The sequence below is a fragment of the Astyanax mexicanus genome, chromosome 4, assembly GCF_023375975.1.
Source record: "Astyanax mexicanus isolate ESR-SI-001 chromosome 4, AstMex3_surface, whole genome shotgun sequence".
NCBI lineage: Eukaryota > Metazoa > Chordata > Actinopteri > Characiformes > Acestrorhamphidae > Astyanax > Astyanax mexicanus.
The window spans coordinates 23,430,254-23,453,203 of record NC_064411.1 but is presented as its reverse complement, the minus strand read 5'-3'; the positions used below and the strand labels follow the sequence as shown (position 1 = coordinate 23,453,203).

General features: G+C 37.4%; 5 protein-coding genes across 11 annotated transcripts in view; 3 read left to right on the top strand and 2 right to left on the bottom strand.

Moving 5' to 3' along the window:
• The window catches only part of LOC111188255 (zinc finger protein 239-like), a 219,167-nt gene extending 212,950 nt beyond the window's left edge, over positions 1-6,217 (top strand). For 4 of the 8 annotated variants that reach the window (XM_049478055.1, XM_049478054.1, XM_049478051.1 and 1 more), the window contains exon 2: positions 3,849-6,217. In XM_049478055.1, coding sequence (XP_049334012.1) covers positions 3,962-4,873 — 912 coding nt within the window. In that variant the 5' untranslated portion in view covers positions 3,849-3,961 and the 3' untranslated portion in view covers positions 4,874-6,217. Of the gene's footprint in view, positions 1-1,402; positions 1,706-2,666; positions 3,268-3,544; positions 3,736-3,848 lie in introns of those variants that run through there. The other 4 variants (XM_049478057.1, XM_049478056.1, XM_049478052.1 and 1 more) reach the window with 3 other exon arrangements.
• The window catches only part of LOC125780501 (zinc finger protein 239-like), a 1,096,042-nt gene that overhangs the window by 436,288 nt on the left and 636,804 nt on the right, over positions 1-22,950 (top strand).
• LOC125801264 (gastrula zinc finger protein XlCGF26.1-like) overlaps positions 1-22,950 on the bottom strand; it is a 212,196-nt gene that overhangs the window by 52,755 nt on the left and 136,491 nt on the right. The window lies entirely within an intron of this gene.
• LOC125801297 (zinc finger protein 665-like) overlaps positions 1-22,950 on the bottom strand; it is a 326,993-nt gene that overhangs the window by 224,127 nt on the left and 79,916 nt on the right. The window lies entirely within an intron of this gene.
• LOC125801543 (G2/M phase-specific E3 ubiquitin-protein ligase-like) lies at positions 17,938-20,861 on the top strand. The gene is made up of 3 exons (XM_049478365.1): positions 17,938-18,477; positions 18,713-18,921; positions 19,286-20,861. Exons 1-3 carry the CDS (start codon positions 18,299-18,301, stop codon positions 19,423-19,425), a joined length of 528 nt encoding a protein of 175 aa, XP_049334322.1. The 5' UTR covers positions 17,938-18,298; the 3' UTR covers positions 19,426-20,861.

Genomic DNA, 22,950 nt, shown 5'->3' with positions numbered 1-22,950 from the left:
GTACATTATCCTACCATTTAGACTATATAACAACAATGTAATACAAATTTAATGTGTTTAAGGCTTCTTGTAGTATATTATAGTTTGAAATTGCCTGCTAGCTTAGCTTATTTATCGAAATAGCATTGGTTAGGTTACCTAAAGTGGGCTAGAACCTTCACTTACCTTCAAAATGAATGTACCCTTCTATCCAGTTGCTGTATTTAAAAAAAAAAAAAAAAAACGTATTTTATATTTTTCTCCATCGTTCGTGGTACATAAAATCACACAGCTTTTTATGCAGAGATTTAAAAAAAGAGTTAGCAATAGTAAAATGTTTTATGATGTGATTTATTTTGTGAGAATAATGTTTTATTGTTCTTCTACAGTGGGAGCTGATATGTGTCCTTAACGCAACTGGCAGAGAGAAAAAGAGAGCTGTTTAATAGGCAGAACTGGCCCATAATAGGGGACCAAAGTAGCTGGTGTTAACTAGCTAGCTAATGTTGCCAGCGTTTCTTTTTTAACCAGTAGCTAACATTATCTAGCTATCTAATGTTCCCAGTGTTTTTTTTAACCAAGTAGCTAATGTTCTCTAGCTAGCCAATGTTCACAGTGCTTTTTTTAACGAAGTATCTAATGTTACCTTGCTGGCTAATGTTGCCAATGTTTTTGTCCTGTCACCTAGTGTGGACTTTTTAAGAGGGATCTTGCAACATAGCAGCGAGTGTGGTGGCTGAGCTGTGAGAGCAGCTCTTAACAGAAGAGGAAAATACAGGCAGTTGCGTAGAAGATGCTTCTGCTACTTTTAAGTTGTGTGTCTGGCTGCATTTTGGCTCCAGTGGAAACAATAAACGATAACAGAGTGACCAACAAGACACAAACCATATATAAATACTGTAAGTTAATCCTACACGTGACTGTTTCATAGGCAGTTGTACTAATCCCTTAGCTCTGTACTGTATTTAAAAAATGTTCTGTCTCTGTTTGCACTTCAAGCATAGTCTTAATATGACTAATTATGGTTATGCATAGTTAAATTACAAGAGATTTAGGAGAAAATAACACAAACCATAGACTTAAAGGGGACATGAAACACTTCAAGTATTTAGTTTAATTCACAAGATGTATTTTCACTCTAACAAATCTGATAAGTTTAACAGTTGTCAGTGAACCGGAATTAAAATAATAAGCAATCTAAATGTCATTTTTTAAGTAAGGGCAGCGCCATCTTGTCCCAGCACTGAAAGTGACGTCACAAGGTTGGTTCTTGCACGCCTCACTACTATAATCAATGAGAATACCGTAATTTAATTCCTCAATATATAATAAAATCCAAACCAAAACTCAATACAGAGCGGGGGGGGGATGGGGGGGGGGGCACTTTTGTATTGCCCCTGTGTGTAGTAATACTGGTAGCAGTGAATTTTAATAGGGTGAGGAATGAGAAATATTTACTTTCACTTTCATACCTTCAGTGGGGGCTCGCGCTGAAGCGTGAGAATCCTCTGGTTAACTGCAACGCTAGGGGTTAGTGGCGAGCCAGGAGCTTTAGCGCCGGATAAATAAGCTGCAGTCCGAGGCTTTTTTCCTCCGTTTTTTATTTTTCTTATTTTTTTATCAGCTGGAATGTTCAGACCGTCCGACTGAGGGTAACGTTACTATGAGAACAGCAGCTGTAGCCGCACCAGCCAAACAACACGCCCACCCAGCAGAGCAGCGAGAGGTACCGTTACCGAAAATCTAGATAAAATGACAATTTAAAGATAACATAGCTAGCGTTAGCTACTTAGCTAGCTATCTTATTCTAGCTAGCCAACACTAGCTAACTAGCTAACGCTAACTAGATGAAGCTAAGTACCCAGTAAGCTTTCTAACTTCTAAACTGAACGGTTTATCAACCAAACAGCGCCTTGGTGTTTCAATATCCACTTAAATCATGTTCGTTTCATTCAGTCTTAATGAACTCTGGACTTTACATGTAAACTAACTAAATGTATATAAAATAGCTGGTTAACGGGATGGCAGTACCTGCTGTGGTCGTGCTGCAGGGTTTCTGCACGGCTCCACGTAGAGAGAGAATAAACACTCCCAAAACCCCTCGCTCTCAGAAAAGCATCTGAAAAGTCCTGCTCAGGTTTATACAGGACAGATCTCTGAGTAAATGCTCCATGTTAGCCTAGTTCAGCTTCATGTTCATCCATAATCTCCACAAACAAGAAGCTCTTTTCCTCTAGCTATATGCCTGGGATCTTAAACTAACAAACCTTGTGACGTCACCAGTGCTGCATGGGCAACATGGCGGCGCCCTAGCTCAAACGTAACAAACATAAATATATTATAATTTAGTGTGTAAACATTTTATATAAAAAATCCCCCCCAAATAAATTCCATTATATTTAATACCTTAGAAAACTTGTACAAACTGAAATGTTTCATGTCCCCTTTAATATGACTGATTGTGGTTCGCACGCATTGTTTGCACTTTATAAGACCTAAAAAATATATATTTTTATGTTATTCTTATTTTTATTTCTTATAGAATCAATGTAAGAGTAACCAGCCTGTTAAGTTTGCGTTATTTGATTTTGTCAAATAAAACAAAAACTAGTTTTCAAGCCATTTTTCATTTTTGAAGTTTTATTTTTAAATCTCGTCTCTTCTCGTGAACCCATTATCGTGTCTCATCTTGTGATATTAGTGTCTCGTCACACCCCTAATTAAAATGTAATTGCTGGAGCTGTGATGGTATGTAGATGCATAAAATAAGTCTCCACTGATACTGTACTTTGTATAAAAGAACATTTATTATAATAAAATAATTAAAAAGCACCCGGGTTTCTTTGTGAAAGAGAATGTTAGCCAATCTTATCCTGAGCTCTCTGCCTCGTCATCGACCCACTCAATCTGTAAAACCCAAGGATTTATGTCTTTTGGTCCTTCGTCTGGAAAAAAGTAATATTATCTAAATATGGAAAAAGTTAAGAGTCAGGACATATAGTAATTTTATTTTATTCACTAAACGTTTTGTTACATTTCCAGGACAACTAAGAAGAATTGATAATATTTAAGGTGGAAGTGCTAGAATGATTTACTGCTTTAGTAACATTTAGTTAGAGTTGATGAAATTTATTTGGAGCTGCTGCTCTGAATCTGCTGCTGTAGAGCTTCTGCTGCTGTTTGGTTCTACAGATGAAGTTGGGCTTCGACCAGATGCTATGATACGCCACCGTTTACTAAATTGATTTAGTAAACAAATCCATTGATGTGGAGCTGCAGTCTTTCTGGGTAAAAAGGACAATTACAATTACATTTCTCACCAAATTTTCACTTGTGATCTACATAAAAAGGACTTAAGGAGTGCATATCACTGTTAGTCTGAAGCTAATGTGTTGGAAAATAATGTTATCTGGAGTTGTAAAAAAGGAATGTTTTATAAATTAGTGTGAAGGAAAAAGCTTTGGACATCATTGGTCACGTGATCAATGTAGAATGATTTTGGCACAAGCCTCGAAGCTTCAGATTGAAGGGTAACATTTTTTTTCTTCTTTCTTTACGTTCTCAGGATCTAGTGAGACCAGAAAAGAATCAAGACTGTTTGTCTAAACAGTGGGCAGTCTTTATAAAGGCAGTAAACAGGCGTCAGCCTGATTATTGCAAGTGGTAAAATGTGGGCTACCTCTAGTGGCTGGAGGACCACCAGCACCCCCTTTACACTAAGGACTTAGAAGTGGGAAAAATACTGAAACATTTATGGTTATATGAAGATGTCTCAGATGTCAATATAGGCACCTCAGGCAGTTCTCTTCAGTTAATTGACCTGTTTTTATTGTAATATATATAACTGCATTTTTCTTTGTGTTTTCCAGAAATGAAATTATTCTCCTGAAATTCATCACCAACAACCAGGATATTTAACTAAGAGCAATGTTAAACTGCTGAAAGAGTTGAAGAACAAGCCGTCCTGAAGAGCCTCCAGAACATGCAGAAACAGTTTGATACATTTAACAGACAAATGAAGCCAAGTCCTGACATGGAGAAACATCAGCACTCTGTCAAGAGTTTTACTAAACAGAGTAATCTCAAAAAACATCAGCGCATTCACACAGGAGAGAAACCACATCACTGCTCAGACTGTGGGAAGAGTTTTACTACACAGAGTACTCTCAAAAAACACCAGCGCATTCACACAGGAGAGAAACCGCATCACTGCTCAGACTGTGGGAAGAGTTTTACTAAACAGAGTACTCTCAAAAATCACCAGCGCATTCACACAGGAGAGAAACCATATTGCTGCTCAGACTGTGGGACGAGATTTACTGCAAAGAGTAATCTCAAAGATCACCAGCGCATTCACACAGGAGAAAAACCGTATCACTGCTCAGACTGTGGAAAGAGTTTTAATAAACAGAATGCTGTCAAACTGCATCAGCGCATTCACACAGGAGAGAAACCGTATCACTGCTCAGACTGTGGGAAGAGTTTTAATCATCAGAGTAATCTCAAAATACACCAGCGCATTCACACAGGAGAGAAACCGTATCACTGCTCAGACTGTGGGAAGAGTTTTACTCTACAGAGTACTCTCCAAATACACCAGCGCATTCACACTGGAGAGAAACCGTATTACTGCTCAGACTGTGGGAAGAGTTTTACTCAACAGAGTACTCTCCAAATACACCAGCGCATTCACACTGGAGAGAAACCGTATCACTGCTCAGACTGTTGGAAGAGTTTTAATCAACAGAGTAATCTTCGAAAACACCAGTGCATTCGCACAGGAGAGAAACGGTATCACTGCTCAGACTGTGGGAAGAGTTTTAATCAACAGAGTAAACTAAAAAAACACCAGCGCATTCACACAGGAGAGAAAACTCCATCTCAAATCAGTTAGAAGGCAATTAAAAGCGCAAATCGTAAGTCTTTCGGGCAGAACACCTTATCCTACACAAATTTTTCACTTTGTCACTTGGGACACGTTCCACCAGAAAAAAAACATGAACTGAATTTAATAATGGATTTTACAGGTTCAGCAAAATGAATCTCATCCAGCGATCATGTTCCCATGTTATGTTTTCTTATATGTTCGATATTTTCAGGATATTCTTTGTGAGACAGAGCTGAGTTTTTAGGGTAGTTACGGTAGGAGTTCAGTTCTGAAGAATGGAAAAAACGTAGTCTTTAAAATTTAGATGTCATAGTGAGTAGGGTTCTTAGCTGGCAACTAAATGATTCGGACCAAATCTTCAGAGTTTATGATTTTAATGCTTTTAATCCCCTTTCTAGTATATGCAGATTTGATTATTTCTATTAATTTCTAGTATCTGTGTTTTTACTCTGTGGAAGCCGTACAAAGTTCCCTGGGCTTAGCATAGCTTAGCTTAATACTATTAACTGCTAGGCCCATCTGTATGAAAGAAGAAGTAAAACACCACCTGAGGAACTCCAGAGTGTGCTCTCAAAAGTGAGACCCAGAGCCACAGAGAGACGACACTGGGCTTGGGTACTGCCGTGTGGACCGGAGGAGCATCCAGACCCCGCAGAGAGGCCAACTAAATCCTTTCCAGAGGTTAAATAAAACGCTCCAGCTGTAGTTCTCATACTGAAATCAACCCCCTCCAGGCTTGTGTAGCGCAGTAAGGTTGTGGGCTCATTCATTCCCTCTGATGGTGTTCTCATTTGTCTATGGTTCAGTCGTTCTGATTAAAAATCTGTTACCATAGAGGGATATTTGGTTGTTGTATTACTCAAGTTTTATGCTCTCTTATCGTTTCCTTATTGAATATTATATGTTGCTTAAGGTTTTTTAATCTCCAAAATGTACTAAGAATATCCAAATCATGTAGTTTCTTAATTGTTTTTATCCACTACAAACTATTATCTTTGTATTGCTTCACCTCTATATTTGCTCATCTGTGTGTTTTAATAAACGGCTTTTAGATTGCAGATCTGCAGTCTCATTGATATGTTGTTTTCTCAACATATGTTTGACATGAAACCTGAGATTATCTTATGTTATTATTTGTTAAATACTCAAAGGCGCCCAACAGAGAAATACAATGTAAAATGGATTTGTGTTGAAGTGTAACATAATAGTCCATTTAAGATTGAAATTCGGAAAAAGATGTTTTTTTTTATTGGTTCAGGCTTAAAAGGGTTAAATATACAATTACTTCCAAAGGTAGAGTAGCATGTGTTTAACTTGATTTCATGTTTATAAAGTTCTTTATTGAGTGCTTGTGGGTTGTGTTGTTTTGGTTTTTTAAAGTGCATAGTCATTCACCAACTACACTTAATTACCAAATTCTACATTTGAGTTATTGACCATTTTTTATCGGTATCTGGCCTAGCTAAATGTCCAAACAAAGTATTTCCTGTTTTACTGACCATTATTATTTGTGGATTGTCTAGCTAAATATCCAAACACAGCATTTGCTATTTTACTGACCAAATGTATAAACAAAGCATTTCCTGTTTTACTGACTATTATAAATGGTAGCTAGCTTAGCTTAATATCCAAATACAGCATTTGCTGTTTAACTGACCATTATTATTGGTAGCTAGCCTAGCTAAATGTACAAACAAAGCAGTTGCTTTTTTACTGACCAATGTAAGTGTTTCAGTACTAGTAACAGTGTTTCACGTCCGGTAAATTTGTTTTATTTCTTACAATTTTTTTTTTCTAAATGTAATTTGTGTTCTCTTTCAAGCATTCATTCGGTATCTCACTATGGGATACACCCCTCTCGCATATTCCTCATGTAGCCCCGGCTAAAAAATTTAAAACTCCCTAGTTCTAAAATAGATACGCTAATAAATACAGTAATAAATAAAATCATATAAATTCATAGCAGTGGTTTAAAAAAAGTACAGGCTCAAAATAGTCATTGTATTTGTGTAAATAGTTTAAAAAAGAAAACAAAAGCCGTACAGAGTACATATTTAATTTATTTTCTGTGTTTTTGCAAGAAGGTCACTTAAAAGTGATTAAGGGATCTACTGAGGGAGAAGTGTACAGGTGAAGGGTGGAGTAGAGGATTGGAACAGGCCCGCCCACGGGACGAGAGAGAACAGCGGAGATGCGGGAGTAGCAGCGCGGGAGAGGCGAGGAGGAAAAAGTTCCTCACAGGCTGAACTAAATTCACTAATAATCAGTATTAATTAAACTAACCGGTAATTTTAAAGGGATAGTTCGGTATTTTTGACATGAGTCTGTATGGCATCATCATAACCAGTGTCGTGCATCCACACTGACTTACCCCCCACAGCGTCCTGTGAGCCGAGTTCTTGTCCAGTTTAGGTCAAAGCGAAAGTAGTCCGGCATGTTTGCTGGGGTCAGGAAAATAACTCCTTTTTCTTCCCAAAGCAGTACGTGTTCAAAAGAGTGATTTATTTACATCACAAAAAACTAACCATGCAAAAGTCACGCCTCGTAAATCACTTGGGTCCTACTTTCTCTCGTTCCATATCAATGTGCGCGGCGCTGCAACCTGACAGCTAGCCTACGTGTTTGGGTCGCTTTGTTTACTTCTCGCCTCGAGAACATGTCTGACGACGAGAGTGACGAGGAAAACATTGATCACCGCTCAGAGCCACGGGGATATCTTTATGAACCCGAGTATACAGATGTTGAACTTCGCCAAATGGAATTAGATCGGGCAGAAAGAGAGAGGGTGGACAGAGAAGTGGTGGAAGATGAAACTGGAGCCACTGCTGGTAGGCTACAGTTTTATTTACCTGGGGTGCAGGGACAGCAGATTTCTTCAGAATCCGTTTCTTCATCTGTCGTTGTCCAGGGCATGTGGATAAAAAGTCATCATCGCTGAAGCGCGCACTGCAAACACGAAGCTTTTTTATTTTTTCCACTTTTGTGTCCACATGGATGCCCAGGGCTAGTACCCAAAGTTTCCTCAGAGCAACATCAGTCACAGGAAAACGATGAAAACTCTGCGGAGAATCAGCCACATCTTTGTTGCTACAGCCTGGATAGTCACAAGTCCGCACCATTTTAACACACACACACCTAGCTATATATATATATATATATATATATATATATATATATATATATATATATGTGTGTTTACAAAGCTTATAAAAGCCAATAGACTTCTCCCTAAAGTTAGCTCGTTTGCGTTGCTAGTCTGAACACAGCTGCTAAGCACTGCCAAAACACAGAACAAGTTGACGCGTGCGCAGCTCGCTGTCAGAATGACGCGCACTGATACGAAATGAGAGAAAGTAGGACCCAAGTGCTTTACGAGGCGTGACTTTTGCAGTGTTAGTTTTTTGTGATGTAAATAAATCACTCTTTTGAACACGTACTGCTTTGGGAAGAAAAAGGAGTTATTTTCCTGACCCCAGCAAACATGCCGGACTACTTTCGCTTTGACCTAAACTGGACAAGAACTCGGCTCACAGGACGCTGTGGGGGGTAAGTCAGTGTGGATGCACGACACTGGTTATGATGATGCCATACAGACTCATGTCAAAAATACCGAACTATCCCTTTAAGGACACTGAAGTCCATACTGAGAGTGTGCTGGTGGATAAAGCTGGGATAATCTCTCTATAAGTAAAGTTCTGTTAGCACTGTTAGCTTAGCCAGCTCGGCTAGCTGTGTTTAGCCTCGTGTATTAGCTGCTCTGCGCTAGCCGTGAACTCTCCGCTGCAGCGCCGCTCCGACAGACTGTTCCCCGGACTGACTCGCGCTCTCTCCGCCTCCACTGAACACCAGGACCGCTAACACTGCTAACCAGAGAGCGCTCTGAGTCCCCGCGTGGATCAGAGTTCCTCTGAGGGAAAACGCTCCATGCTGCTCTTATATAAAATGTTTACACGCTAAATTATAATATATTTATGTTTGTTACGTTTGAGCTAGTGCGTCGCCATGTTGCCCATGCAGCACAGGTGACGTCACGAGGTTTGTTAGTTTAAGATCCCAGGCATATAGCTAGAGGAAAAGAGCTTGTTGTTTGTGGAGATTATGGATGAAGACGAAGCTGAACTAGGCTAACATGGAGCATTTACTCAGAGATCTTTCCTGTATAAACCTGAGCAGGACTTTTCAGGTGCTTTTCTGAGAGAGAGACATTTTGGGAGTGTTTATTCTCTCTCTGCGTGGAGCCGTGCAGAAACTCTGCAGTATGGAACGCCCTTTGGGTCTTTACGTCTACATTGACGTCCGTGTTAACACGTCCAATTTGAACGTCTTAAGACGGCAAATCTTACCGTGTTAACGCGTTACTTTTGGACGTCTTAAGACGTCCAAACGTCTTAAGACGGCAACTTGTTATGGCAAGCCAACTAAGCCAAAACGTGTGGGAAAGAAACGCCTCCACGCGTAAAAATATGACGTGTCCACACGTAAAAAAATCACGCGTTGACAGATAAAGACGTTATCTTTTTACGTGTACAGACGTAATCTTTTTACGTGTGGAGGCGTAAATTTATGCCGTCTGTACATCACGTGCTTTTTTTCACCTGTACAGACGTAAAAAATTAACGTCTTGGGATTACTGTCCATCTCAAAAAGCCGCAGTTGCAATATGCAGCCTGTAGATGGCAACATTTACTGAGCTGTAGAAGCAGTCTTAATATGCCTGTACAACACCTCATATCTGCTAGGACAGATTAAAATGTGGATAAACAAGTATTTTTAATGCCACAGTGCCCTACTCAGGGAACATAACATTCCCTACATTAACACACAAGAAATATAACTATTATTGCTAGGTGTAAGATCCCACAGGGAAAGTCATATTAAGTCAAGTCGTATTATAGCGGCACAATTAACACTAAAGCAAGGCTGTTATTAAAAATGTTAGGTCTAAAAAAAAAATAAAAATAATGAACTACAATCAATATAAACACAATATTTCAGTCCTAACTGTCCACACTTAAAGTCTTAACTTTTAAAATGTTATACTTTTAAATTGTAATTTTGCTTTTTTAAGCCCTAGTAAACAACATTCGGTGTTCAGCCACTGAATTTAGTAAATTTAGAGTCACAATTTCTCTGTATCTTTTATTAGTTTCTTTTACATTTTTATTGTCCTAAAGCAAATCAAAATGACAAAATAACCATAGATTGTTGTGCAGATGACTAGTACTACAAAAACTAATAATAATAATAATAATAATAATAATAATAATAATAACAATAATATGACTAATATATATACTATGAATTGCATTTTAATAAAATAGACATCCAAAGTATACAATACAAATAATGCTATATTAAAATATAGCTTTTTTAAACTGTTTTAGCATTCTCTGTTTTATAGATGTGAAGTGTTTTTATTGTCTTTTTTTCGTTTTGAGCGCACGCCCCCCCCCCAGAGGATGGCGAGGAACCCGTATGTAATTTACTGTAATTTAATGTAATTTATTTAGAGCTAACAAGTACTGAAAGCAATGGCAGGGCGAAGATTTAGATTGCTTCAGGAAAACTTTAACAGAATTGTGAACAGCCATCTTCGCAGAGATGATACAGGTCAAGGGAACATAAATCGACGGAGTGTGATTGACCGGTAACTTCTGTGTGACCAGGGTTATATGCAAACGGCCTGCACATGCATAGCTAATTCGATAATGCAAACTCTTAACACAAGACTAACATTGCTTTTTTGTTTCTGAATCGTGCATTAATTGAACTCTTCAAGACATCTCGTCTTTCCCTCTTTTTTCATTTTGCTGCCACAAAATATTGTCTAATAACGGTTTGGCTTTAATATTAGCAAAGCTAGCTAACACAGTTAATGCTAACGGCTAACGTTACTAATAAACGCCAAATATGCCGTTTATGATCCTCTCTAACACAGACTGTGAGTTGTAAGTTGTGAGTTGATTAAACTGAAACCCACAGATAGCCATAAACTGCCTGTTTGTCCGTCGGTACTCGCTAGCATTAATATGTAATATAAAAATGTACATGCCCCACTGAGATCAAATCTTGGCTAGCTAGCTATGTTTAGCCTAACATAACCATAACTGTAGTAGTGCTAGAACCACTGAGAAAACAGTTTGTGTGAGAAATTTCCCATGGAAGGAAGACATGGTTCCTGTGAAAATTAGGACTGACCCGAATATTCGTTAAAAAAAGCCGGATTAAAAACGAATTAAAGTACGAAAAAATGCAACTCAGGGCCCCCTTAATCCACTGCAAAATTTTCCGCGGACCCTGGCCCCGAAAAAAAAAAAGACTTCCCACCCCTTTTCTCGGCTGGGTCTGTTATAGACGTCTGTTTTTTTAATTCACACTCTTCTTAGTTCTCATTAAATATCAACTAGAAACATTAAATATGTACAGTACCATCTATTTCACTTCAGTCCTGATTATATGGGGTGCATTATGTCTCCTTATGTTGTGCTGCGTGCTCGGACTGCACTGCGTGCTCTGGTGTTTTCACCCCGTTTTTTTTTTGTTTTTTTCACCCTAGATTTTTGTGTTTTCACCCCGGAATTTCTGCTTCCCCACACCAAGGCTTCAGCGTGCGTATGCAGGCCAGGAGCTCCGCTGCTCCAAGGCTTCTCCACTGCGCAAGCCGGCCCAGTAAATTGCTCTTTTTGTGTTTTCGCACTTAGGCTATTTGCTTAAAAAAAAAAAAAAAAAATATATATATATATATATATATATATATATATATATATATATATATATATATATATATATTAGCGTATAGGAAAGTCATTGTAAATGACGCTACTGTACTTGGTCTATTTCGGTTTAATGATTGTGCAGTTCATAGCCGTATTACTGATTTTGTATTTTTGCACTTGGGCTATAAGCTCAATAAAAAATTGTTTGTTTGTTTGTTTAGAAATTATTTTATGTTCTTAAATGATATTAGATTAGAGGAAAATAATTCAGACATCATTCTTTACATTTTAATTATTTCACTAGAACCATCAAGCTGCCTCTTCTCCTCCTTAAGCATTTTGAGCTTAGATTGGTTTTATTTAGCTTTGGATATATTTTTTCTGTTCATTCTGTTCTATTTGTTATTTACTTTTGGATATTTGCATTTTTTTTTAGTATTAACAGACGCGCCAAATGCAGTGGGTCAGTCAGGCAGATATTTGCGTTTTTTTTGTTATATTACTGTATTGTTCTACTCTTATTCTGAGTTTTTCGTTTTTGCTCTTTTGAAATTCGTTAGATTAGATTTTATTGGGCTTAGTTTAGTTGTTTTTTTTTTTCATTTCATATTTATTTTTCTATTATTACTTATTAAAGTTTGTTATTCATTTTCCATTATTTTTAAGATCAGGCCTTATTTGCCTCACGGAGTAATACTTTGACTTTTATTTCGTCAGAAGAGACTTGAGACTTGACTCGGACTCCTGACCAAAGACTGCCGCTCTTATACCGCCATAAACCTGAATGAAAGTGTGATGTTACAGTGAGGCGGAGCTCTGGAAAAGCAAAAAACACGAATATCCGAATACCAAAATTAAAAACAGAATCAACGAGTGAATACCAGAATATTCGGGTCCAGCCCTAGAAAATATTGATGTATAACATAGAGGCAGAGCAAACATATATAAAGTGCCATGAAAAAGTATTTATACCCCTTGAACATTTTCCTTTTTTCCAAATTACACCCACAGACTTGTATTTTATTAACAATTGACAAGTAGTAATTAATTGTGAAGTGAAAGTAAAATGTTACATGTTTAACAATTATTTTCACAATTACAAATCTGGAAAGTGTGGTGTGCATTATTAGTAGCCCCAAAGTCAGGATTCAGCTTTGGACTTGATCTAAACCAGGGGTGGGCAATTCATTTTCCCAAGGGGCCACATAAGAAATTGGAACGGTTTTAGAGGGCCAGACTAATATACTTAACTCGGTTCTGCCGAATATATATATATTGTATATTATTGTAATGTTTCATTTACTTTTTTTTATAAAAAGGGTTATTATAAATGCTATAAAAAAAAAAAAAAAAAAAAAAATATATATATATATATATATATATATATATATATATATATATATATATATATATAGCATTTATAATAACCCTTTTTATAAAAAAAAAAGTAAATGAAACATTACAATAATACAATACAATGTAGTGAATTATATAATTATGTAATAAACATGTGATGGTTCAGTTTAAAAACTATAAACATTTTAGTGCACAACTAAAAGTTGTCCTGTGGACAGATTCTCCCACCTGAGCTGTGAATCTCTGCAGCTCCTCCAGAGCTTATCTAATTATTGTTCTCCTTGCCTGGGCTGTCAGTTTAGGTGTGCCAACACATCTTGGTAGGCTTGCAGTTGTCACATGGATTGAACAGTGCTCTGTGAGATGTTCATTGCTTGGGATATATGTTATGACATAACTCTGCTTTACATTTCTCCACATCTTTATCCCTGACCTTTCTGGTGTGTTTCTTTTTTTCATGATGGTGTTCAATCACTAATGTTATCTGACAAACCTCTGAGGCTTTCACAGAGCAGCTTTTGTTATACAGAGAATTAATTACAAAAAGATTGAATCTATTTACTCATTAGGTGAATTCTGAAAGCAAATAGTCACACTGGATTTTGTTTAGGGGTATCAGAGTACAGGGAGCTGTATAGAAATGCACCCCACTTTGCAGATTATTATTGAATAAACATTTAGAAAAACATGTATCATATTATTTTCACTTCACTTCTATGATGTGTTGGTTTATCGCATAATATAAAATATTAAAATATTATGTAACCAAAAATAAAATTATCCCAATAAAATACATTTAATACCTTTTAAGTTTATTTAAAGCATTTTCTGGATGTTTACATTGCTGGGGTCAAATTAGTTTTTGTGACTGTCTTTATAATTCACCTCTAAACCATCACAGATTTATATATTTTGAAAGAGATGTTCAGTAGAGATGTGTAATTTGTTTAATACTGTTTCTTTTAGTCTTAGGGACTTCCAGAGAGGTGGGGCAAATAACATACCTACACGGTCATCCCGAGGTCGGGCAACAAGAATGTGCACCCTGAGACTGGCTTTTTTGCCAGATACATGCAAAGAGGTCCTAATTCCTAGAAGTAGGTTTTATAGCTTAGTGGACTGTTACTTGACTTTGTTTGAGAAACAACTGCATTTGTTAGCTTTGTACATGTAAATAGTTTTTTTCCTGGAATCATTTTATATTTTATTCTTTTTGTCACACAGCTGATGCATCCGTTAAAAAGGTATCTGTCCCTTACGCCATGTCTGAAAGTGACTTTCAGCAGAAGGTTAAGGACACCTTTCCTGAACTACAGAATGAACCCTTTGAACTGTGCAGAGTTGATCGGTGGCGGAAAATTCACCTTGTGCAGCTCACTTCTCAATGCCCTGCAGTCATTAAAGCATGCCCTGACTTTTCAAGATCAGCTGTATACGTCCGATCCAGAGCAAGCAGTGAGGTATCATTTTGTTTTTTATCATAGTCAGTCATAATTAATCAAATCCTATCACAAGTCACAGAAGTAAGAAAATATTACACTGTTTAATAGGGTTTCATTCAAATAACATTTAAGGTTTATTTCAGCAGAGGAACAATGTTTACGGCTTTTAATATTACATTTAAATTGTGTGATAGGTTATTTCCACTTCAAATCCAACTCACAATGAAGGAAGTAGGAGCAGTCAGGTAAGTTGGAAGCCAGTACATGTTGGAGGTTATAGATGGGCTTCTTCTAGAAAAAAAGTTGCAGAAAATGTATCCTCTTAACATTAGTTTATCTTAAGAATAAGGTAAGTGTGTTTAGGCATGCCCAGTACTTGTAAGGAAATGCTAGGCAGGGAGACTGTAACCATGTTTAACTTGAAATGCAAGGTTTTGGAAAAAACTTGTGGTAAAATATTTAACACCCATTTTTTCATTAGGATGCTGTTGTCTCTGATACTTCATCCCCAGGTTTCAATGGTGATGTGAGTAATTTGTTTTCCATTAATGGTCTGTCTGTTGTTCCAGTTTAGCATAGTTTGCAGTAGTAGATTTTTTGAGTAAAATGTCCTCAGTCTAATCATGTTGTGCATAGTTGAAATCAGTTTAATAAGTTTAATAAGAATGCAGAATGTCTTTGTAATTAGCAAATGAGGCTTAATTTTTACTGGACTGGACTGGAACGTTCATATGGGTTAACTTCTCCCGTCCGATGACTGCTGGGATAGGCTCCAGCCACAAATAGGATTAAATGGGTTTGACGATGAATTAATGGAATTTTTTAAAATACATATCAACTAACTCTGAATCTGGATAAAGAGATACTTAGCATGTGAGTAAAGCATCAACCTGATAGTTATGATGCAAAACCTGTAGAGTATATATTTTATTGATATTCTTTAACTCACAGGACTTACTGGCATGGAGGGCATTAAGGGCAAACAAGATGAGGAATTTCAACAATGTGTTCTGATAGACAGAGAACAAGTAAGCACACAAATTGGAACTTCATATTTATAGTTTTGTTGTATAGAAAGTAAATTGATAAGGCTGATAATTCAATAAAAAACAAAGTGAGATTAGTTTATTTTTTAAAAACCGCATGTTTCACTGTTTGTTTTTCCAATATACAAAAGGAAAATTATGTAGTATAAACTGGATCATATATGGAAACTTGGTGTGATGTTATATTTCATAATGGCTGGTCAAATGTGCTTTTATGTGATTCTGTTTTTGGTAAGTGTTTTACTCCTGTTTTATTTACAAAAGGAAATGAGGCGTAGACAAGTTTGTGAACTGGAGAGGCGCAGAAGACAAGTAAAGTAATATTATTCAATTAAAGGGAGAAACAGGACATTAGTATTGATTTTTTATAACATACTATTTATCATTTATTTATATCAAAATGTTTCTTGGTTTCTTTCATTCAGAAAATAGGTGAACGAAGGCAGAGATTGAGTTTGGTCCTTGAGCCAGATGAGGGGATTTTAATCCAGTTAAAGTTTTCAGATGGTCAGTTGCAGAGGAGAAGATTTTTGACTTCACAGCCATTCCAGGTGTTTAAATAACTGGCTTTCAGTTTGTTTAAATTGTCTGTTTCAAATTGGTACACTTGCAGTATGCTAATTAGTGTTTTTCTTATTCCACAGGATTTGGTGGCATTTGCAGGTGTCAATGACATGGCCAGTGAAGTATTTTCATTACAGCTGGCCATGTCACCAACACCAATGTTAAGCACTTTGACTGGCACTCTGGAGGTAAATGGGATTTCTGAGTCCTGTACATTGTACGTTCTATGGATGTCAGGAGATGATGTACAGGTAAGTTTTTCTCCTTCACAACGTATGTGGAATTAATATAATTCTATATATATTCACTTGTTTTGAACCATGTTCAAATGTATGGCCACTAATTACAACACCTGCTTTGTAGGAAATACTGTCAAATGAGCAAGATTCGTCTACTTCATGTGGGAATGAATCTTTGCTATCCACTTCCAGATCTCTTCTCTCCACGGTTCCTACACCCTCCATAACTACCAATACTAACATGTGTCCTCTAGACATTGAGTCTCAGACCTCAACAACTTCACTGCCTCCCCTACTGACCTCCCCCACTCACAGTCTTTGCCTTCCTCCAGACACTGTACTCCAGCCCTCTACAACTCTTAGCATTTTCCCTCCTATACCCCTTGGGCCCCTCACCTCTACCACTCACAACATTCGCCTTCCTCCAGACGCTATACCACCCATCACCTCCACTCACAGTATAGTTCCTTCTCCAGACACTATGGCCCTGACCTCCCCCACTCGAAGCATTTCTCCTCCTCTGTACATTGCAACCCCAGCCACCCCCACTCACAGCATTTCCTCTCCTCTTGAGCCTGTACCCATCTTAAGTCCCACACTTGAGGTAGACCATGATCTGGATGATCACTTCATGTCAGATGGGTAAGTACTCATGTCCTGCTATCCTCGTTCTATGGTGAGTTTTTAGATGGTCAAATTTACTTGACAATACCATGCCACGAATGCCTTATTCATACAGGTGTTACAGGTCAAGAATTTGTCATTGTGATGAGCCTCTGAAGTAATAAAGCCATAATTAATTTTTTCCTTCCTTTAGGGTTGATGTTTCAGACCTTCTTAACGTTCTTAGGTCACAGATTGATTTTGGGACTTGTCCATCAGCCAACCTTATTAATGTTTGCCGTGATGACATCATGGCATGTGCAGTACGTGCTTTTGAACGGCCTTTGTTTGATCCAATGAAGAAGATTGATATTATATTTGTGGATGACTGGGACATGTCAGAGGGTGCTGTGGATGATGGAGGCCCAACCAGGGAGTTTTCACGACTGTTGATGCAGGCCATTAAAGAGAGCTCTCTTTTTGAGGGCCCAGAAAACGAAAAACATCTTTCATTAGACTCGCATGATGAGTATTTAGCATATTAATATTTTTGGTATATATACCAATATATGTATATATATATATATATATATATATATGTGTGTGTGTTAAAATATATTTTTAATATTTGAAATTCATGCACTTACTAGTGCATTCATTCAGATTATTAGAGTAAGGCTGAAAAATCAGTGGAATAGTTAATGAAGTGTAATTAAACTTTTTGATTGTTTCTCATTACTGAGTGACTGCACCTGGAGGAAATCAACACAAACACAGGGAAAGCAAGCAAACACCACACAGACAGGACTATAGTCATATAATATAAATCAAAACAGCCCTTCTTGGTGGAAGGTGACTATGCCACAAAGCCAACTTTTTTATTTCTAAGTTCAAATAAAGCAAAACAGACAACACACTCCAGCACATATTAAATGTATGTATTCATATTTATTGGCTGAATTTAACATTTTGGGAAAAAAGTATTTTTTCTGATATCCCACATTAAGTAAATAAGCAGTGCCTTAAATGTTTAAAAAGCAAATTTTTCCTAGATAGTATTCATTTACTGCTAGCAAACTTGACTAAGGATGTTAAAACATTTGCTTACACCTTGCACCAAATTGCAGTATTTGCACCACTCCTTTTAAAATACATTAAATATTTATTGAAATTGTTATATTTATTCAAGTGCTGTCACTTAAGCTCTGCGAACAGGGAGGTACAGAGTTGCTGGCAGGATGATGGCTGTGTGTCTCCTGCATGGAGGTGTTGCACCAAATTGCTTTTCTCAAAGAACGTACAACATGGTGGCAGGAAGACCTAATCACACGGTAAAATTAAATGAAATCCACAATACTGAACTCCATGACAGGCTGGAAAAGGTGTGTGTGTGTTTTAATGTGCTTAAAGCAGTTGCTATGGTAATTTGCATTTATAGAAGTTTTTAATTGTTTTCTTTTTTGGAATGCAGATACAGAATGCTGCTACTGTTGAAGAAGCAAGATTGGCCATTTTTGATGCTTCAGAAAGCTTGTCAATCCTTGGAGCATTACGGCACATTAAAGACCTTGATGAGCGGGATGATTTGGTCCTTGAAGCTGCCCAGGATTACTTTGAGGGGAGAGTAAAAGTAGGACTGGAACAGTAAGTACCAGTAATTTGAACTAAGTATGACAATGCAGACACACAGTAATCTAAATACAATCTTTTTTTTTTTGTACATATATATATATATATATATATATATATATATATATATATATATACATATATATATATATATATATATATATATACATGTATATGTATATATATATACATATATATATATATATGTATATATATATATATATATATATACATATATATATATATATAGGTTGGCAGAAGGTTTGGAGACATTTGGCTTAGCAGAGGCTATCCGTAAGCACCCCTCCGAATTTGAAGGTCTGTTTTTAAAATCTTCAAAATCCTTAGTGGCCAAGGATCTAATAAGTCTGTTTCAGCCCAACTTTTCACCACGTGGAAGCAACCGGCGGCGTGAGGAGAACAGAGTTCTTTGCTTTTGGAGAGACTGGCTAATGGAAGGTAAGTAATAGGAATGTGCAAAACATAACATGGTACATCAGCACATTTTTAAATTTACACTGTGGTGGAATTGTGTGTGTGTGTGTGTGTGTGTGTTAAGTTGTAACACAACATATTTGTTAAGTTGTAACACGTAACACGTTACTATCATGACCTTTACACGACACAAGATTTTATAGTAGGTGAAATAGGAACTGTAGTTCCACATATTTAATTATATACTGATTAAGAACAAAAAAAAACATGTAATAGTAATTTCAGTGAACTGTTAATTACATCTCTTAGACTACATTAAATATGGTTTTAATGAACTTGCTTATAACACGTTCCGTGCACAATAAGATTTAAACATGATTTGCCACAGGTGACCAGTGTATCCCTGTGACCCTGGAAAAGGTGCTCATCTTTGCATCAGGACTTGACAGACTCCCTCCCCTGGGATTTCAAGTCCCACCGTCTTTGGAATTCCTGCATGCAACAGGGTGCCGGAGACCGCTACCATAAGCAAATACCTGCTCTGTTTGCATTAGGTTGCCTATTCACCCCACCTATGAGGATTTTGAGCACTGGATGAACTCTGCAATCATACAAGCACCTACATTTGGGCTTGCTTAATGCATTTTGAGAATGAATCAAATTTTAGATAACCTTTACTTGGCTTTAGATATTCTGTCCCCACTGTCCTTGCAGCCCCAGTGCACAACAAGTCATAAGAGCTTTGTTCTTTTAATTGTTTGGAACTTAAAACAGCTGTGATTTTTTTTCAAATATTTCAATATTAGAAACAGCCACAGTATTTACAAGTAAATCCCACATAGAATAGAGATTTGTAAGAATTCTGCAATTATGCCGTTTGGGATAGTTGATAAGTCACTGAAATATTATGATTTGAAATGTTGCATGTTTTTATTGCCTCATCGTCAGCATAACAACCACTCCCTCACAACTCCACACAGGCCCCAGTAGACCCATCCCCCACCACACCCACTAGACTGTTGCCCCCTTCAAAATACAAAACAGAATGTTTTTTCCACGTCTTTTATTTGTTCAAAACATGTACAACAGTTGTGATGTTAATGTTGTAATGAATGTAATGAATTATCAGCTATCTTCTATCCTGTTACTATGATCACTCTCTTGCCTTAGTGAACAAATGTCACCAAAGTCATCAGCTATGTTACAAAGAAATGCAATTTTGAGTAAATTTGTCTTTTATTCACGTCTTTTATTTGTTCAAAACATGTACAACAGTTGTGATGTTAATGTTAATGAATTCACAGCTATACTGAAATGTTAATAAAGCATACTGTTACTTTCATCACTACTGTCTCTTGCCTTAGTAAACAAATTTCACCAAACAAAGTCATCAGTATTGTTACAAAGAAATGCAATTTTGTGTACATTTTTTGAGTCTGCATAATTAAAGATAATTTACAACTATATATCTCTGCTGAGCTTTATATGCTTTCTAAGTATGTACATGTATTGTTTCAACACATAATACTTTTTTTCTCTGTATATTTCTCTGTTGCAGTGTGTTGTGCTGGTGTAAATGTGTCAGAGAAATCAGTGCTGCTGGAAAACCTTAGTGTCACTGCTGGACTGAGAACTGTCCACCAACAAAAACAATCTGTCCAACAGCTTCTCACACAGAGCGTCCTGTGACCACTGATGTACTAAAGGAGCACAAACTGTGCAGCAGCAGATGAGCTATCATCTCTGACTTTAGATGTACATGGTGGACCAACAAGTAGGAGTGTCTAATAGGGTGGACATGGTGTTTAAAATTCCGGTAGCACTGCTGTTTCTGATCCACACACAGCAGCACAACAAAAGCTAAAACACAACCACCACCTCAGTATATATTTCATCTGTGGAGATTCTCTGGAATGTTTCTCAAAAACGCTAAAACCTGCTGCAAAATATCAACTCCAAAATGATCCTGCTCTCCACCTAGAGGATTCACCTGCTGAATGAGTTCTTGTAAGACTTGCTCTTCAGATGAAATTCATTCTGAGGAACGTGAACTGCACCTTCCTCCTCCACAGACTGAGGAGCACCTTCCTCCTCCACAGACTGAGGAGCACCTTCCTCCTCCACAGACTGAGGAGCACCTTCCTCCTCCACAGACTGAGGAGCACCTTCCTCCTCCACAGACTGAGGAGCACCTTCCTCCTCCACAGACTGAGGAGCACCTTCCTCCTCCACAGACTGAAGAGCGCCTTCCTCCACTGCAGCTTGAAGCAATGGTACAGGTTCTTCGTCTGCTCCGAAAATTCCTCGTATAGCAGTGCGATTGTTATTTTGCTGTGTAAGGCAACCTCTGATAAATACTTGAAAGGGTGACATGTGTCTTTCAGTCCTCAGCCTGTGGTGATTCCACTGATTTCGGAACATCTGCAGGTGCTGATTAAGCCGAGGTAGGTAAACGTAATGTAGTGCCCAAATGTGCATTTCATTATTGCTGTCAATTGTGCCTTCACTCTCCAAAAGGGTAAATAAAGCATGGTATGTGTTTGAAACACCTCTCCAGACATCTCCCCACAGTCTTTCTATTCGTTGGTTGTGGGTACTTCTCCCTCTCATAGCACTACCTCGGTGTAACCCACGGAACGTGTGGGACCTAAAATAGGATATCAAAGATCAATAAATGTGAATCCCCATATGTTAAGAGCAGTAGGCCTTGCATGAGCAAAGTTCATTAGGTTTGCTCATCCTCTAACTGCACTCCCGTAAACAAGTCTCAAACCTGCACCTGGCATGTCTCAAAAAGGAGACAGTAACTATAGATAACAAGCTATAATTGGCCGGGTTCCCAGGAGATGCTACATAATGGCTGGGAAACATATCATTAAGCTCATTAATTTAACCAGATGTCCAACACAGGCCCGGCTCAATCTTCTCTCCCACGAGAAAGGAATGTGCCGTGAAGGTCAGAGTTTTAAAAAAAACCATACCATGTTAACTTGATCACGATTAGAGATTAGATCCATTTATGGGAATAATGGCATAACGCCCATAACCTTGACTGGAAAAAACTCCCTAAAGATGGTCATGTCTGGGAACAATTATGTTCAACCAATGTATGGTTATATAACGGTAAAAGGTGGAGCCTAAAGCCCCCACCTTTGTTCACCCAAATACTGTATAAAAATGTTGTGTACTCATTGTGTGGTTAGAAGACTGAATCCTTCTGACTGAACCTGGCTGACTTCAAGACAATAAAAGATCAACTTAGAACTTCGAAGAACTTCGTCTTCTCCTTTCTTTGAACATAGAGGCACTCGTCTGTTGTTTTTATCTTCTTTGTGTTGAACTTAAAACTTTTATGTTGATGCAAGTCTAGATAGACTTAGAGCTCATTTTAGCTAGCCAAGGCTTCCCTTTAAGGGAGGCCTTAAGAGTCGTCAGAATACGAACGACATTCTGGCGCCCAACCACGTGGGGCCCGGTAACGAACCCGAAAGTAATAACGATTAGAGACAAGCAGCGGTGACATCTTGTGGCAAAGAAGACAATCCTCTTCAATTCTGAAGGAAAGGTGAGCATGAAACCTTTTTCAATTTAATTACTGAAAAAGAAATATTTGTATTTTCTTGCTCACAAAGATGTCATTGCTTTAGAAATCAAAAGAAAAATTAAAAATTTCACAAAAGATACTGTAATAATTAATTGAATAACAAACAGACGAGCGCTATGATTTAAAGAAAGATATATACATGTTTAGAAATATGTATGTAACATTTGATTTGAAACCAATTGATCAAATTTAATAATAAAACACTTGATGAGCATTTTTTGCGTCTAGACGCCTAGAATCCAAGTAAATTGAACTAAATTCAAGTAAATTCAAGTAAATTCCAATAAATTACAATAAAATAATTATATGTTAATGTCTGTCTAGTGTATGTTGTATGTTTCATCTCCCGGGCGTTAAAGACGGGAAACGTCATAAGGTGCGATCTAGAAAGCACGACGTTAGACTTGATATAAGAATATGAGAAAAAGAGAATAATACAGAGAGAAAAA

Coding starts and splice junctions, on each gene's coding strand:
- LOC125801543 (XM_049478365.1), top strand. CDS start 18,299: ATGCAGATACAGAATGCTGCTACTGTTGAAGAAGCAAGATTGGCCATT. Junction 18,478..18,712: donor GTAAAAGTAGGACTGGAACA/GTAAGTACCAGT, acceptor ATATATATATAG/GTTGGCAGAAGGTTTGGAGA. Junction 18,922..19,285: donor GAGAGACTGGCTAATGGAAG/GTAAGTAATAGG, acceptor GATTTGCCACAG/GTGACCAGTGTATCCCTGTG.